This window comes from Asterias rubens, chromosome 1 (assembly GCF_902459465.1).
Source record: "Asterias rubens chromosome 1, eAstRub1.3, whole genome shotgun sequence".
NCBI classification, from domain to species: Eukaryota; Metazoa; Echinodermata; class Asteroidea; order Forcipulatida; family Asteriidae; genus Asterias; species Asterias rubens.
Window position 1 is genome coordinate 22,297,738 of NC_047062.1, and position 18,158 is coordinate 22,315,895.

The 18,158-nt window shown below is 39.8% G+C and overlaps 1 protein-coding gene across 1 annotated transcript in view; it reads left to right on the forward strand.

Moving 5' to 3' along the window:
- LOC117291154 (son of sevenless homolog 2-like) overlaps positions 1 to 17,988 on the forward strand; it is a 39,741-nt gene extending 21,753 nt beyond the window's left edge. Inside the window, exons 11-28 of the mRNA XM_033772708.1 lie at positions 1,541 to 1,620; positions 1,819 to 1,990; positions 2,393 to 2,549; positions 3,201 to 3,321; positions 3,650 to 3,733; positions 4,214 to 4,426; positions 4,900 to 5,022; positions 5,484 to 5,640; positions 5,876 to 5,977; positions 6,558 to 6,713; positions 8,866 to 8,955; positions 9,821 to 9,913; positions 10,771 to 10,888; positions 11,649 to 11,821; positions 11,959 to 12,075; positions 12,616 to 12,747; positions 13,620 to 13,752; positions 14,945 to 17,988. Of these exons, the coding sequence (XP_033628599.1) occupies positions 1,541 to 1,620; positions 1,819 to 1,990; positions 2,393 to 2,549; positions 3,201 to 3,321; positions 3,650 to 3,733; positions 4,214 to 4,426; positions 4,900 to 5,022; positions 5,484 to 5,640; positions 5,876 to 5,977; positions 6,558 to 6,713; positions 8,866 to 8,955; positions 9,821 to 9,913; positions 10,771 to 10,888; positions 11,649 to 11,821; positions 11,959 to 12,075; positions 12,616 to 12,747; positions 13,620 to 13,752; positions 14,945 to 15,795 (3,072 nt within the window). The 3' untranslated portion in view covers positions 15,796 to 17,988. The remainder of the gene's footprint in view (positions 1 to 1,540; positions 1,621 to 1,818; positions 1,991 to 2,392; positions 2,550 to 3,200; positions 3,322 to 3,649; positions 3,734 to 4,213; positions 4,427 to 4,899; positions 5,023 to 5,483; positions 5,641 to 5,875; positions 5,978 to 6,557; positions 6,714 to 8,865; positions 8,956 to 9,820; positions 9,914 to 10,770; positions 10,889 to 11,648; positions 11,822 to 11,958; positions 12,076 to 12,615; positions 12,748 to 13,619; positions 13,753 to 14,944) is intronic.
- The last annotated feature ends 170 nt before the right edge of the window (positions 17,989 to 18,158 follow it).

Consider the following 18,158-nt stretch of genomic DNA (forward strand, 5'->3'; position numbering starts at 1 on the left):
TATATACTGGCCGCTTCCTGCAAAATCCATTCCACTTTAGTGACTAGAAAACATGACCATAAATGGACTTTAACCTGGACCCCCATTTCAGCAGAAAAAAAAAAATGCTTAACCAGTTTCTTTGCTAAGCAAACAATCAGTGGGGCACTGGTCGCAACAGTGTAAACTTTATGGAATATTGGCGGGTAACCTGTTTTAGCTAAGCAAGATTATCCCGGCTTAGAGAATGTTTTTGTGCTTATAGGCTTTATGATGTGTTGACATGTGTTGCCCTGATTCCTTTCTGCGAAAAGAGAAATATGTGTTTGATTATTTCCTTGTAATAGTGAATAAATAGTTCTTTCACATTAGTTTCCTGTAATATTAGATGGAAGCAGTATTGTTTATTCTGTAAGTGTTTACGATTGGCTGACACATCGCTAGTACCCTACAGTACAAAATGCAAAATACAGGTTGCTGTTGTACATACACAAGGAAAACATCACTGCTGGCACAGTAAACTGTTTATTGATGCAAGTTATACATTTCTTGTTTCGTTATGTACTTTTTGTAGTAAAATCCATCTTTCAGACCGATCTACCAGACCAATATTTTAGAATGTACTGTACAAAATAAGTGGTGTTTTGCTGACCAGTTGAAGTCTTTTCATTTGTGTACAAGAAAAAGCGGTCAGGATGATATGCTGAGCATGCCACATAAAAGTAGCAACAAGTGCTGTGTGCATTTGGGTTTCAGATGTGTTTTGACTATACAAACTGATCATGGGTGCTTGATGTAGGATTTGCAACAACTTTGGTTTGCGCCTTTTTGTACTTTTTGTGACTTCTCATGCCTGTTCAGTGATGTTCGGCCATGTAGTGGTTTACGAAGGAGGTTGGTGATTTGTGTATTCTAGTGTAAAAATCCCTCGCAGACTACCACTGCTTGTTCTTCTTCGGTGATGTTCGACCCTGTCTATGGCATTATGATAAAGGTGGGTATCTTCATCCAGTGGTTTCAATGTGCCACAAGGATTTTGGAAGATATGACCTTGATGCTTATCTCAAAATCAGTCGGCGAAACAACAACTAGGATTAACAGGCCTTGAACTTTGCCCTTGAAGGGGCGGGTCAGTTTTTCTATGGTGAGGGAAGCACCTCCAAGAGGAAAATGTAAATTGATATTGGAAACTTTGTACAGGGCACCAAAGCAAAGTTCCAATATGGCACCACATCATTTGTTGTGGGTATGGTGGTTATTTCGAGGCCAGCTGTCGATTTAACCAAACTCTTCCTTTAGTCTTAGAACTTGGAACAAGTTAAGTTCCGTATCCGAAAACGTTAGAACGCATTGAACCCATCCTAAGGATGGGTTACTCGTCCTAACTCGAGATAGGATTAATCCTAGCGTTTCTTGAAATCGGCTGCTGGAGTAACGACAACTTGATACATTTCACTGTCACAAGTAATGGACGCGTTAATTTATGCGTTCACCTTGGGTTATTGCAAGAAGTTTTGATGGAGAGGTGACTTCCTTGTTTTTGTGTTCCTCTCCATTGCAGGCCTCGGGTGCATTAAAGACACTACAGACAGACCTAGAGAGGATTTGTACCACAGGAAACTTATCCAAACGCAAAGCTGGGTAAGTTAGCTCTAGATATGCACCTATTCTATATGCCTCAGCAGACAAAGAGAGTGTATTGTTTTTTTATGAAATCAAATCTTCTTTTAAAATTGTATTTTTGACAAAGTTCTCAACTAGAGTTACTCCTAATCTGTTAGGTTCAGCGCAGCTCTGGCCGGCCTGTCTGAAATGGATGTTATTATTTTTTGTTCTCAGCGAGACGTTGAGGTTCCACAGACGAGTAGCATCGCGGCAGTTCAGCATGCAGAGGATGAACGATATACAGAAGAACATTGAAGGATGGGAGGGACGGGACATCAGTCAGGTGTGCAATGAGTTCATCATGGAGGGCAACCTGGGCAAGGTGCATGCTGGAAAGAACAAAAAGGTAGGTCTTGGGGCTGGAACCCTACTGCCATCAAGGAATCTGTTTCTCTATCTGCTGTTCGAAAAGTTCTTAAGACTCAACTTTTTCCATAATAATTGTCCCCTTAAGGTGATCCCTTAGCTGCTGCTTCCCAGGTTGTATCATCAACTTGAGTGTGATCCTCGGCTGCGGTTGTATGGCCTCTGACTGGCACCCACGAACAAAGATATTGACAAAACAGGGAGACCGCCAACATAGGGCAAGATAGCTCAGTTGGTAGAGCACTGGCACATTAATCTGCAGGTCGTTGGTTCAAATCCTGCTCTAGTAAAATTTTATTTTATTCAATCCAGAATCGGATATAGTTGAAAGCTGTTTTGTTCTCCTCATACAATCTGAATTGTTTGTCACTCTTTCCCACAGGCTAACACAGAGCGTCATATATTCCTGTTTGATCTGATGATCGTATGCTGCAAGCAGAATGCACGCAAGTCGGTTACCAGCAGCTCCCCGGAGTACCGGTACAAAGAGCGTTATGCACTCGGCAAGATAAGCTTAATAGACAAGGAGAATACTGATGGTAAGAGGACTGCTTTTAGGTTTTACTTATTTTTGATGTTGAGAAAATGTATTTTGCTGTTTAATAAATGTACATAATTTGTTTTTACTCTTACACCGATGATTATAAAGCACTGTACACTCAGTTCTGAGTTCTTTGAAGAAAACAATTCCACAGGCAAATCACTTGGGTTGAATTCGAACCCACTGACAATCCTAGTCTTTTTTTAAAGGCTAAATGACAACACAATTCTGCAACACACACAGTTTCTCAACATTAATCTTGGTTTTGATGATACAGTTTTTTTTATGTTGCTGACTTTCACATATTATCTGTGACTGGTAACACTGTTTATGACTCTTTTCTGCTCAAGAAGCTCAATGAAATTTTACTTAACAATTTCTTGCTTAGCAGAAATGAGCAGACTACCAGTCACAAATTGCACATGTGACATGGTCTTTTGGCTGGTATTCATGATCTGGTAAGCATAATGTTGCTGTGCTTAGCTACTGTTTGTGCTTAAGGAGCTCAATGAAATTGGGTCCTGAGTTCTAACACAATCTTTCATCAACCATCACTGGAGAAATGTATGTCCATTGTTTTCTCATCTGCTTCTCTAAACATCAACCCTTTTGAATTTTTGTTTTGTTTTCACTCTTGTTTCTTTGTCAGATTTCAAGTTTGGGTTTGAAATCAAGTTAAAGGATCAACATCCGGCTATAATCTTCTTTGCTAAGAACCAGGAGGAGAAAACCAATTGGATGGAGGCACTCACAACGTTATGTCTAAGAAGGTAAGCTTCATCCTGCTTTCAGACCGAAGTTCAACAATTAGTGGTGAAAAAAGTATGCAATGATATCTATAGTAAAGTAGATGTTAGTTTGCATCAGGGATGAAAAATCTAATTTGTTTTTATCCTTACACTGTTGTGTATTAAGCACTGTATACCCTCAGCACTTTCCCCGAGTTCTGTGAAGAAATTTAAATCCACAGGCAAATCACTTAGGTGGGCTCAGCAACTAGTGGTAAAAAAGCCATGCTATGACATGTACAGTGCTCTATACAGCTCACACGCTGTTGGGATGTTAACATATTGTTCTTTGTATATCTCTACCTTGCAGTACTATTGAAAGAATGTTAGATAATATATTAACTGAAGAAGAAGCGCAGCAACCGCTTAGACTACCCACGCCAGAAGAATACAAGTAAGTCGTCTTACCTAATAGTTTTGATTGAATGAAAATTGTCTTAATTCGGCCTCTGGCTGTGATACATTTTTATCAATAAACCATTTCAATTTAAATCAATTCTAAAGTCCCAAACCAATCTCTGGCTGGGCGACCTATTTTATATTGGTAACTTCCATCCAGATACGTAAAATCAAAAAGTGGTGAAATTAGCATTGAAAGAAAATGTGCCAACATTATGTTCAATAAACTCCTTCAACTCAGTTTCATTCTCTTGTATTATTTAGTGTTTCTACGTTCACAATTTTGAACATGGGGTCTTAACAGCATTAAAGCAAAGATCATGTTCTTTTTTCAAATGTATATATATATGTAAATATAAAAAAATTACCTGGGTCGGCTAAAGACTCATTTTGCTTAATCCCATCACATATGAGTATCAGTCATCGTTTTTGTGACTGGCGTTAAAACAAAACCCATTTCTTTCATCCAACTCAGATTTGCAGAGGAAGACTCACCGGACAACATCGTCTTTGAGGAAGGGCAGAAGTCCCGCGCCGGGGTACCGCTCATCAAGGGTGGTACCCTCCTCAAGCTGATTGAGAGACTGACATACCACAAGTATGCCGACCCATCGTTTGTCAGGACGTTCCTGACGACATACAGGTCATTCTGCAAACCTCAGGAACTACTGTCTCTGCTCATCGATAGATATCCTTGTTTTAAAGTTGAGTTAGAAAAATCTAAATATTATAAACCACAAGGGAAACTGACTGGGTAAATTAGAAACAAATCCAGTCAGTTAGAAAAGTCCAGTCATGCTTGTTGCCAGTGTTCAAAAACCTATTCAAAGAGTGGCTCCAAGTTCAAGTTCAGCATTGTGATGCACTCATTCTTCCAATAGATAGATTTCTCATGAACTTGATAAAAAATTTACAAGTTGGTTATCTCAAATTAAAATGGTGTAAAATGCATGAGTCTGTATATTCAAAAAAGTCAAAAGCTTAAATTCAACATCGTTTTGGGTGAATATCAAATTTTAAAAATGTGCTGTCCTGGATTTTTTAGATTTTTTGCTGTTGAAATTGTTGCACTTGAAGGGTGTCAAACACAGATATAATTTTGTAGAAACTAGGCATAGCAAGACGGTTCGTAAATTGTTGACCTTAATTTGAGCTGTTTACATTTGAGATTCAAGACCCACCACCTACTGAGGAGGATCGCATTGCTATGGACAGAGGAGCTACTGTAGTACGAGAGGATCTAAAAAGGTTCCGTAAGGAATATGCCCAACCCATACAACTAAGGTAGATTTCTAAAACTACATTCCTCACAATGAAATCTATTCTCAAAATGTTAAACATTATCAACAGCTTCAGTGTTTCTAACCAAAAATTATTGTCATGAAATTGGTTAACTCGTTTCACAAAAATACAGCACCTCAGCAAGTAGTATTTTAAAAAGAAGCTTTCTACCATCATTATCTTTGAAGCATGTAAGTTTAACGTAAATCTGTGAGCAATTGTGTTTTGTGATGTACAAAACGTACCTGAACCCTTTATGGTAAATTTCTTTAAAAACTGGATGATTTAAGACCCTTTTCAAAGCTAGTGCTTTTGCCCGGTTTAGCCGCTTTTAGTAATTTTGAAAACATGCACTCTCTGTCTGCGGCATTAAATAAGCAAACAGAGCCGAACATGATTTGGTTTTTAAAAGGTTGATAATTAATTTGTTTGCAATGCTTCTCTCTCTTTCTCCCCCTTGACAGAGTACTGAATGTATTAAGACACTGGGTTGATCGTCATTTCTATGATTTTGAGCGGAGCACAGAGCTACTACCAAGGCTGATGGAGTTTATAGATCAAGTCAGGGGAAAGGCCATGAGGAAGTGGGCAGAGTCTATCAAGAAAATTGTACAAAGAAGGGTAAGTTTGGCAGTTACAAAAAAAGGCCCAATTTCATAAAGCCTGTAAGCACAGAAAATTTTTCCTTGAAATAAACAGGTAACCAGGTACCCAATTCTCATTTGTTTAATACAACTTCTAAACCCACCTTAATTTATTTGACAAAAATTTATTTGATACATTTATTTGATAAATTTATTTGATAAGTTATTCATTTATTTGATAAAAATTTACCCATTTCTAATTTAACCCACAGCAAGAAGCAGATCAGCTGATCCGAGAGATCACATTTGAGAAGGATCCTCCGACCCTAGAGACGCACATTGCAAAGTTTGCCTTGGAGTACGACTTAATGACAGTACGTAATGAACGCTTAAAGGGATCAAGTTTCACCGTGCTTCATAATCATACATCCATAAAGGACAACTTTCTGTGCCCAATTTCTTACTTGAAAGAAATATCTTGCTTAGTAGAAACAGGTTGTCAGCCAATGTACCATGGAATGTATGTTGTTTGTGAGTGGTGCCATGCTAATTTTTGCTTGAAGAAAATTTTTGTGAGCACTCCCCACTCCCCCCCCCCCCCCACCCCCATCAAATTGAGCCTTAGTTTCTGAAATAGATATGATAGCATGAATTTGAAACTTTTGGGGTGAACAAAGAAAAATTGACTAGAGTAGAATTTGAACCAACAATCTCCAGTTTAACGTGCAGGCACTCTATCAACTGAGTATCTAGACATATGTTGGCAATCTCCTTATTTTGTCAACATCTTTGTTCGGGGAGCCATCAGAAGCTATTCAACTGTTAGCCAGAGATTACACCGAAGTTTACGATACAACCTTATTTTAAATTTACCCAGTCTGTTTCCCTTGTGGTTTAGAACTTGATATTTGAAATTGAACCTTAATAACCGGTTCTCATTTTTGGTTTCTATAGTTGCATCCAATAGAGATTGCTCGTCAGCTGACCATCCTAGAAGCAGATTTGTTCCGAGCTGTTCAGCCATCTGAACTGGTCGGTACGGTGTGGACAAAGAAGGATAAGAATATAACATCGCCCAACTTACTAAAAATGATTCACCATTCTAACATGGTAAGAATATATGGTCGCCAAACCTTCTGAAACTAATTCACCATTCTAACATGGTAAGAATATAACGTCGCCCAACCTACAGAAAATTATTCACCATTCTAACATGGTAAGAATATAACGTCGCCCAACCTACTGAAAATGATTCACCATTCTAACATGGTAAGAATATAACGTCGCCCAACCTACTGAAAATGATTCACCATTCTAACATGGTAAGAATATACTGTCGCCCAACCTACTGAAAATGATTCACCATTGTAACATGGTAAGAATATACTGCCGCCCAACCTACTGAAAATGATTCACCATTCTAACATGGTAAGAATATAACGTCGCCCAACCTGCTGAAAATGATTCACCATTCTAACATGGTAAGAATATAATGTCGCTCAACCTACTGAAAATGATTCACCATTGTAACATGGTAAGAATATAACGTCGCCCAACCTACTGAAAATGATTCACCATTCTAACATGGTAAGAATATAACGTCGCCCAACCTACTGAAAATGATTCACCATTGTAACATGGTAAGAATATAACGTCGCCCAACCTGCTGAAAATGATTCACCATTCTAACATGGTAAGAATATAACGTCGGCCAACCTACTGAAAATGATTCACCATTCTAACATGGTAAGAATATACTGTCGCCCAACCTACTGAAAATGATTCACCATTGTAACATGGTAAGAATATACTGCCGCCCAACCTACTGAAAATGATTCACCATTCTAACATGGTAAGAATACAACGTCGCCCAACCTACTGAAAATGGTTCACCATTGTAACATGGTAAGAATATACTGTCGCCCAACCTACTGAAAATGATTCACCATTCTAACATGGTAAGAATATTGCTCCCAACCTACTGAAAATGATTCACCATTCTAACATGGTAAGAATACAACGTCGCCCAACCTACTGAAAATGATTCACCATTCTAACATGGTAAGAATATACTGTCGCCCAACCTACTGAAAATGATTCACCATTGTAACATGGTAAGAATATAACATCGCCCAACCCACTGAAAATGATGCATCATTCTAACATGGTAAGAATTCAAAGTGTGAAAAAATAGTACACTTAAACTAGACTGAACTATAAATGCACTGGGTAGAAGTTTGTATTTCAGCCATTTCCATGGGAGACCTGGGAACGCTAGGTGGCAGCAGACTGACCACGTAAAACAGAGTTCTGAGGAGTCACACAATTTTGAGAACGTGGATATGCCTGGTAGGTCTGCTGCCACCCAGTGTCCACAAAAGTGTCCGATATCATATAGTGTGTAAACTAGTCAAGTTGTGGCAGGTGTTATAAGATTAAATTGCTTCGTAACATTTTGCATAATGAAATAAGCCATTTGCGAGTTAGATATTGAATAATGTCTCATACAATGTCTTGATTGGTGACACGTAAACAAACAAATGGGATCACATGGTTCAGGGCAAGCTTTTTTTTCCCCCCAGCAACCTCCATATGGGTAAACCCTGGTACCATTGTGTTATACACATTCATGCAGAGTTGTAAATGGGTATTCCATGTCTCTTGCGTTTCTGCACAAATGCTTGCCCAAAACCTTGTGACATGACATGGCACCTGTCTCTAGTCTGAGAAACTCCAATGGTCAAAATAGTTTTGATTGTAAACATTTCTTCAGCTCCTAGTATGGTTGACAGGATGTTTGGAGTTGTTTTTTATTTGAAAGGCTTTAAGCATCACAGGAATATGTTCATTATTTAAGTTGTTAAATGGTTGTGTACTTTCTTCTTATTAAATTTGATGTGTGTTAGCACTGTATACTCAGTACTTCCCCGAGTCCTGTGAAAAAATATCACAGGCATATTACCTGAGATTGCCCGGTAGCTAGAGGCAGTTCGAATCCTATGTTTTGGCAGGACCAACGAATCAGTAAACATAGGATTTCGAACTGCCTCTAGCTATCGGGCAATCTCGGTAGTCTAGTTGGTAAGACACTGCTCTAGAATTGCAAGGGTCGTGGGTTCGAATCTCACCCGTGTAATGTGCCTATGATATTTGTTTCACAGGAAGTACTGAGTATACAGTGCAAACACACAATGGTGTATGGGTAAAAACCAAAATTAATATTCTTTATCCCCGATGCAAATTTACTTTCTTCTTATTTCAGCTGATTTTATGGTTGGAGAAATGCATCGTTGAGGCTGAGAACTTTGAGGAACGGATAGCTGTACTCACAAGAGTGATTGAGATAATGATGGTAATGAACAGGGAAAGAAATAATTATAAAAAATGGCTGACAATGATAAATCAAAGTGTCTACAAGATTCCTGTTCAGGTTATTTTTGGGTTGAAGAACGTTCCCCTGCAATGATATGTGATAAACACTCCGCTGTCACGTGGTCTGTTTTTAAGACATCGAGGCCCAATTTCATAGAGCTGCTTGAGCACAATATTTTGCTTAAGCACAAAAATCCTTGCTTCAGAATAGAGTAGAATCAGATAACCGGCCAAGACTCCACTCAATTGTTATGCTAAGAAAACAAAAGCTAAATGCCAGTCACAAACAATGTATATGGCATGAAATTTTGGCCAGTACCATGTGTAAAATAAGCGAGATATTTTCGTGCTTAAGCAATTTTTTTTGCTGAAGCAGCTCTATGAAATTGGCCCCTGCTCTAGAATGTCGGGGGTCGTTGGTTCAAATCCTTCCCGAGTCACTGTAGAATTTGTTTTGCAGGAATTGGGGGGAGGGAAACCACTGCGGAAACAGAGCTTACCATACTTTTTTAGGGTATCAAAACAAAATATTATTCTTATATCATACTTTCAGTACTTCCGCTTTACAGAGAGAAGTACATATAGTGCCTTCTCAATTTATCGTAACTAATCTACTTCTTCGCGGTAGTAGAACATAAAGCAAGCCAAGTTCTCAAAAGAACATAATCTACCACAAACCAAATGTGTATAGAAACCTCACCGTGCAATGCCTAAAATCGCTTAAACTATTTTGTAGTTATGTGTTATTTTTTCAAAAAAAATGAAATGGGAAGTGGATTTAAATTGAGTATTTTGTCAGATTTTGTATTCTAGTAGCAAATTTGCTATTGATGTTCTCTTCACAGGTATTTCAAGAATTGAATAACTTCAATGGCGTCTTGGAGGTAGTTAGTGCACTTAACTCATCTGCTATTTACAGACTAGAACACACATTCAGGGTAAGTAGCTGTTTCTAGGTATCTTGTTTTGTAAATAAGACATAATTCCACTGTGCTCGCTTCAAATTCAAATGACATTTAAGTGCTGGCAAACATTTGCAACAAGGGACGTGTTTGTTACAGTGCAATGTAGTTTTTAAAATTACATGGTTTGTTACTGGAAATGATGAATATGAACAATAGGGATACTAAGTGGCGTGTCGTGGCCAAGCGGTTAAGTCACCGGACCCAAGCTCTGGCGTTTTCAGCAGAGTGTGGGTTTGAATCCCGGTCATGACACTAGCCCTTGAGCAGACACTTGACCATAACTGCTTCATAAAAATTTCTGCTCAGTCCTTATGGACTGTGAAGTGGGGGGGGGGGTAAACCTGTTTCAGCCCTAGAGATAGGTGGCAAAGTGCCCCTGGTGACAGTTGATTTGAGTTGACTGCCCAAATTAGTTAAGTGTAGCCCTCACCTTGAAGCTTATACTCCTGTGCGATCTCTCCGATCTTCCAATACATGCATGCTACAGGTTACTAAGAGTAGCAAGTCATGGGGTGATAGGTCTTTTTCCCATGCTGGACCCACACTCTGGAATGACTTACCTCTTCAAATCCGCAATATTTCTAATCTCAATACTTTTAAGATTAAGTTGAAAACCACATTGTTTAATCTCGCCTATGTGTAATTGGTCTATTTGTCTTATTTTCCTTGCTGTATGTGGTTCCCCCTCCTGTGCGCCTTGAGCACCTCATTTTGGTGGATTTTTGCGCCCTTTAAATATTCTTTATTATTATTATTTGTTATTAGTAATGTTAAGCGATGTCTCATCGACAGAACAAACAAATGAAGTGGTTTATTTTTTTGATGACTAGGAATTATCTCCAAGGAAGAAGCAAGCATTGGAGGAGGCAAAGGAGCTCTCTGGTGATCATTACAAGAGGTACACCGAGAAGCTTCGCTCCATCAACCCGCCATGTGTACCCTTTGTAGGTATGTACAAACTTATCTGTGAAACAGTCAAAGGAAGACCTATCAAAGACCTATCATTGGCTGGAGGTTTAAGTATCATGAACATCTTACGTCACACTTCAAGGCTCCAAATAATGCAAGATACCAGCCCTAAGCAACTTGCAAGATCCTACCAGTTGCCTCGCATCCATTCACATGGCGAAGATTGATAGTCTACACACGTACATGTACATTGTGAATAATGTACATTGTGAATAAAACAACATTACATAAAGACATTGTACACGCTCACAGCAGCAGACGATCAACAAGTTCTTGCTGATGGTGTCGCTGACCACCTTGTCACTTTGGAGCAGACCAATCATGACACAGATATAGAAAGCGTACTTCACTGCACCTTTATCCAATGAAATCATTGTATCCAATGAAATCATTGGGTCTGTAAAACCAGTGCCTCTATTTATCCTTGTGGATAAAGACAGGGGATCAGTCTAAGGAAGACCAGGCCTGATACTTCACGGAGGCAACGGAGGCGATTGCCTCCGATGCCCCTTGCCATTGCCTTGGTGCCCTTGAAATGCTCCAGTAGAAATTTACAATTTCCTCATAGGGTGCCCTTTACCAAAGAGAAGCATACAGGCCTGGAAGACCTATCATTGGTTGGGGTTTGAGTTAGAGCAAACATGGTAGATAGCATTTTGGTACCAGCCACTTTGGCTGCTAGGGTCTCTAAAGAGTAAATCAAGCCTCTCTATTTCTGTCTGTCCCCTTTAACTTGCAGGTATGTACCTCTCCAACATCCTCTTCACTGAGCAGGGTAACCCTGACTTCTTGCAATCCTCCGTCGAGGGTTTGATCAACTTCAGCAAGAGGAGGAAAGTAGCGGAGATTACTGGAGAGATTCAGCAATACCAGAACCAGCCGTATTGCCTGAGGGGCAACCCAGAAATGAGGGTCAGTCAATCGATTCTTAAAAATATTTGTTCAGTTAAAAGTTCTTATTTGCCTTCAGCAGCAGAAGTTTTTGTACATAATTATGTGCTTTTGGCATTTGGTAACATTCCCCCCCCCACCTTTTTTTTTTGTTTCAGAAATTCTTTGAGGCTCTTGATCCGATGGGGAGTATGTGCGAGAAAGACTTCAACGATTATTTGTATGAGAAGTCTCTTGAGATAGAGCCAAGGAACTCCAAACAGCCACCAAAGTTTGTAAGTATCGATGAGTTTTGGTTTGAAAAGAACCAAAATGACCTATAAAAAAAAAGTGATAACGGGCATGCGTTTTGCACCCTAGCAGAGTCTTTCTGGAAGGCTACAAGGAATTTCCACTTCCGCTGGTAGCCTGTATGTTCTTCAATCTGTTCTTAAGACTTATCTTTATAAACATGCTTTTCACCAACTGTGTCATTGTTTTGTTGGTTCTCCAGTTACATTAATTTTTCTATCCAGTGTCTTATGACTTTATGCCGTTAGGATCCTGTTAGAGTCCTGTTAGGATGTTTTGTATATAATTTTAATGGATTGTGGCTTTTCAACGCTTTTTACATTTTTTTTCATTTTTTTGTGCTTATTTTGTGGTTTTAGCTTTTTAATCATTGTCTCATGGCATTATTAATTATTGTTTATTATTTTGTTTGGCGCTTGTGGAGTTTGTGGTATGTTGAATGATGATATTTGTTTTTGTTTCTCGTTTAAAGATTTGGAGATGATTTAAATTGTTCTTCTTTTTCTTATCTGTTATTCTTCCAGCCTAAGAAGTTTGAGTATTCCTTAAAGTCCCCTGGCCTGAAGCCCACTGCTGGTCGCCACATGTCAATAGCTGGTACCCTGAGAGGCCAAACGTCAGGATCCAATATGGAGCTACGGACATCCCTATCCTCGGTAATATAGATTCAAGTATTACATGTGATAGTTACAATATTTTTGTGGAGGGAAGGTACACGTTTGGTAATTACTCAAAACAAATATTAACTTAAAAACTGACTTGGTAACGAGCATTGGAGAGCTGTTGATAGTATCAAACATTGTGAGAACAACTCCCTCTGAAGTAAATGTAGTTTTTGAGAAAGATGTAATTTAGCTTAAGAAGACTTCTAGCTAGAAGTCTTTTATTCTTATCTGAAAGCACACAAATTTTTTGTTCTTTCATCATTTTCTCCCAACTCCGATGACCAATTGAGGTCAAATTTTCACAGGTTTGTTATTTTATGCATATGTTGAGATACACCAAGTGAGAACACTGGCCTTTGACAATTACCAATAGTGTACCTTTCCTTTAAGAAGGTATACACATTCAAGCTTGGAACCTATAACAATAGAGGACAATAGATGGATTGCACTAAGCGTCATCAACCGCCATACATGTATTTGATGATAATCAATGCAACAGTGCATACATCTGGAACTCTCTACCACTTAATCTTCGATCTTGTCTTTGTACCACAACATTCAAGTCTCTTCTCAAAACTTATCTTATGTCACAGGTTTTCAAGGACTAACTTTGTTGTGTCTGTTTTTCTTTGTTTTGTTTTTGTTTTGTTTTTTGGGGTTTTACTGTGCCTTGAACACCCAGCAGGGTGGATATGTGCGCAATACAAGGTCTTATTATTATTATTATTATTACATGTACGCGCTACGTACAGCTCTTAGCCAATGATAGTCAATCTATAGGGTCCACGGTTCAGGAAAGGAAAACCAATGGGAGCTGTTGCAAAAAAAGTTGATTGAGCTTATTTTTGTTGACACATTTGCAGAGAACGACAGACGAGGAGTCGATTACATCCCCAAAAGCAATGAGTGGCGGCCCGCCGTCGCCTCGAACACCGACCACTCCTTCCAATAGCAATGTGTTCTGTGAAAACAGCGTCTTTGCAGCTGTAGAGATAGGTAGGGGATTTTACTTTGTGTGTTGGTCAAGAGATTTCATCCATTTTGTAAATACACATTTTTTTAAATTGTATTAAATAATTTTCTTGTGTTACAGGTTTGATTTGGACATGTATGCTTGTATTGTACCTCTTAACATGTGCATATTGTGAGATTTTGTTAACTTTGTTACAATTTATTGTATTTTTGTTTTGTACCTTTGAATTGCAATTTTAGTCTTTATTCTATTGACCCAATGCACCTGAGCCCAATCTTATGGCTGTGGTTACCGTAAGCAAAGAATCAGCACTTCCAGAAGCAGGCAATCCTGTCAAGTGTACTGGGTTAGCAGGGAACTTTTGCAGTGTCTGTGTGTGTGTATTGTCCCCATTACTAGGCATTCTTTGCTTACACAGCTAACGCAGAAATTCGGCGCTTGCACTGTAAGCAAAGTCATGAAATTTGGCCCAGATTTCATCAATACACCAAATCTTTGTTGTGCTATTTTCCCTTTGTGTTATAATGTTCGTTTACCCCCTCCCTATATTTTACATATATGCAATTTAACTCCCAAAATGGCAGACAATGTGCCGACAGTAGACACATGTGACGTCAGTGCAAGGGGTCAATCATGTTTTAACTTGGACTTTCAAATTTTTGTGCTTTAAACAAAATAACACTGTGTTTTTCTTCTCGCTTTCTTCTTATCATTTTCATTGCTTGAACAATTTAAGATAGCTTTTAGCTTATGGTTTTTTTAAACATTGCATTTGTTTAAGGTGTTATATTAATATAAAAATTTATCCTAATCTATAATTATTTGTTATTATTATTTTGGAGTTATTTTGTTATGCGCTTGTGTACATTTTATGGAATTTGCAAAGTATTGTAAGTGTTGCAAAATTTATCTTAATCTATAATTATTAGTTATTATTTTTGGTTTATTTTGTTATGCACTTGTGCACATTACAAGTATTGTAAGTATTATTATTACTATTAGGCTTACAATTATACAAATTGGCTGTAAAACCTATTAACATGATGTAGACCGATCAGACTGGGACGCTTTGACGCTCGTTTTCACAAAGCTTGCAGGCTTTAACTTGTGCATTTTGGCAATATTAACCACTAGGCAATGTCTAGGCCATAGCCACAGCCGATGACAAAGCATGTGTACACACTGACTAAACCTTCTCTCTGTATTGTCTGGTAGGTTGCAGTGGGCACGCAGGAGCAGCCTCAGGAGAGGAAAGTCCCCCACCAATCCCTCCAAGAATGAGGATAGGGAGTAACTCGCCAACGAGACCCATGGAATCACCCGAACCGCCCCTCCTCCCGCCCAAATCCTACAAGCCGCCCCTGCCCCCTCGTCGGAACTCCACCCACCATCCACCCGGGTACCTGTCATCACAGCACGGTGCACCACCAACTCATTATCCCGGAGCATCAACTCAGCCCTTCTCATCATCATCGCACCAACCCCAGCATGGAGTGAATGGGAGCAGCCCGGCTGTACCCCCTAGGGTTTATCGCAAGAGTCCGTCCTTCTCTCACGACCTGCATATACGGCGGACGGCATCGGTCAGCAGCCCGCTTTCAGGAACGTTACATCGTCGGGAGGTTCCATCCCCAGTGCCACACCCTACACAGTTTGACTCTCCGTGGGTCGCCAAACCCAAGGGACCCTTGACCCCAACCCTCAATCAGTCTTCACACTCCCAATTTGCAAACTTCACATGTTCTTCCATGCCGTCAGATCCAATGCAACAGCAACCTGGGACACTGCCACCGCAGTTAGTACAGCAGCAGAAAGTCTACCCGCAGCAGCAGCAGCAGCAGCTACAACAGCACTCGTACTCGTACCAGCAGCAAACTGTCCAACAGCAACCACCGTTGCTGAATAACCAACAAACTCTGGCGAATCAGCCTTATGGAGAACCACAGCACTCGCAGCCGTCTGTACCGCACAGACTACCCCTGGGGGCTCCCCCAGTGCCGTTAAGGCCCCATGAGCAGCACACTTCCCAGTCCAAGGGCCACTCGGTTCCCACAGAACAGTTCTAAGATTATATTATGTGAAACAGTACAATTAAATTTATGTTTTTAAGTTGAACTTATTTAATTCCAGTGGAAGTCATGAGTAATGCGAGTGAAAAAAAATTACCACTGTTAAAAATCAGTATAAGTGTCAAAGGATAACCCAATTACAGTAGAACAGGAGGGTCGTTGAAACTTGACTTATCAGAGAACTTCGCCCTGCCTTCAGAATGGACAACTAAAATGCTTTAATCTGCAGAAATCATTGGACAAATCAATCAACTGAGCATGTTTCTTGAGACAACACAATGATTTCTCATTGGTCAGCAGTCGTCGGGAAATCCAGAGAAAAAGGATCCTTTGCTTCCATTCTTTAGTAGTCGAGTTCAGCGTGTTCATGTTGTTCTGCTGTGGGATGCGTCAGTTGCAGCATCGAAGTTCAAGCGGACTTGGAGTATTGGGAAGTTTACCGATGTCAAGTCGAGTGAGGGCGCCAGACTCTGCCTGATAAGATTAATGCAACATCTGCTTAGTTTTTGCACACTGAATTAGTTTGCCACTCAGTGCCCCCCTCCCCCTTTGGGATATGAATCTTAGCCCCCTCGGTTAACGACACTCTGGTTCTGTCCTCAAGCAGGAGGGGTCAGGCCTGGAATTCTATCTTCAAGAGGGCAAGGCCATTTTCATTTTGCAACAGGGCACTTCCATGGCAAAGTCTGTGAAAGACTTTTATGGGGCACCAAGGCCAGACCAAGGGGAACAGAGTCCATGGCCTCCTTGGTCTTCATTAAATTCCAGGCCTAGTAGGAGGTAAAGTTAACAGAGCTTCATGCATTGTACAATGTGTCACACCTGCTGTACTTAGTACACCATCACTAATTGATAAAAGAAAGGAAGCCTCTTGCAGTAAAAGCAGTATCAGAGAGAGGCAAAAACAAAAGTACTATTTGTTCATGAAAAAGTGTTTGTTTAAAATGAAGAGTTAATTTCATTTGTTTTAATGTCAGAAGAAGGTATACAATATATATATATATATCAGACTGTGCAATTGGACCGGACATTTAATCAATTGATTCATGTACAATTATAAAAGCAAGAAACCAGTTTCCAAATAATGTTGTACAGAAATATACAAACGGAAAAAAAAACACCTCATAATAACTTGAGCAAAATATTTATGTTAGTAGTTTATATTGAGATGAAGGATGAATTGAATTGGACTAGTAGTGATGAGTTTTAATGAATGTTGGTTGTAATCCAAGGGGAAGGTTTAATAGTGTTTTTATGCTCTTGAGCATGGTACTGCCAACTAGGCCTGGGCGACTATTGAAATTTATTTCTCGACTAGTCGCACCTCAAACAGTTGCGACTTTGACACTCGTTGCGACTAATTTTTCATTCCCAATATGCATTGCAGCATATTGTTTGTCGCAGGCGCAATATAGTCACAACTTCATACGCTGAAAGGATTGAGGGACTTTGTCACTGATGTCTGATTGTGTTACATAAGTAAATTATGTTGTTGTGAGTAGTCGTGAGCACAAAAATTGGTTCACCAAGCAGGTAGTCGCGTCTACTTTTATAGTAATCGAGGCGGAATGATTAACCTAGTAGTTGAAAAGCGGTAGTCGCGACAACAACACTAGTCGCACTAGTCGCCCAGGCTTACTTCCATTTATGTTTTGAACCTTTGTTTAGTATAGGACACATGCTTATTTGTCTTCCTGAGAGAAAGCGTTAACCTCTGGTTAAACATGTAATCTTGACCCACTGTCAAACTGCTTAGCAGAAATTGTATTTGCAAACTTATTTACCTGGCAAAACAGTTGTCGGGCACCAGTTGTGAGGGAACCAGTAGCTGTAAGATGATGCCAAGCTTTTGAGAAGAGCTTACTTCTTAAAAGCTTGGCTACATCTTAGGCTATGACTTCGGCTCCAGCTTGCACTCCATAACTAATTTGAAAAGTTACACTTTCGTTACTGGGCTTCAAAGATGTGCAACTGAAGACTGAGCCACAGGATGGGGGACTTTTGGGGCATGAGGGTTTGAAACAGACAGTGCCTTTGGCCTTTAGTCCTACTTTCCTTTATTTCTCCTTTCCTTTCAGCGATTTATTAGCGTATGGCAGATCCCATGTCACTGCATGATCAGGGCCCAATTTCATGGCTGTGCTTACCGTAAGCACAGAATTGGCGCTTACGGAAGCAGGGAATTCTGTGCTTACGGCAAGCGTATTTCACGGGTTAGCGGCGAATTTGGGCTTCTGCGCGTGCGTACTCCATGTTACTTGGCATTCTACGCTTACAAGGCTAGCGCAGAAATTCGGCGCTTGCACGTAAGCGGGGAATCGCGATCGTAAACGCAGAATTCGGCGGTAAGCAGAGCCATG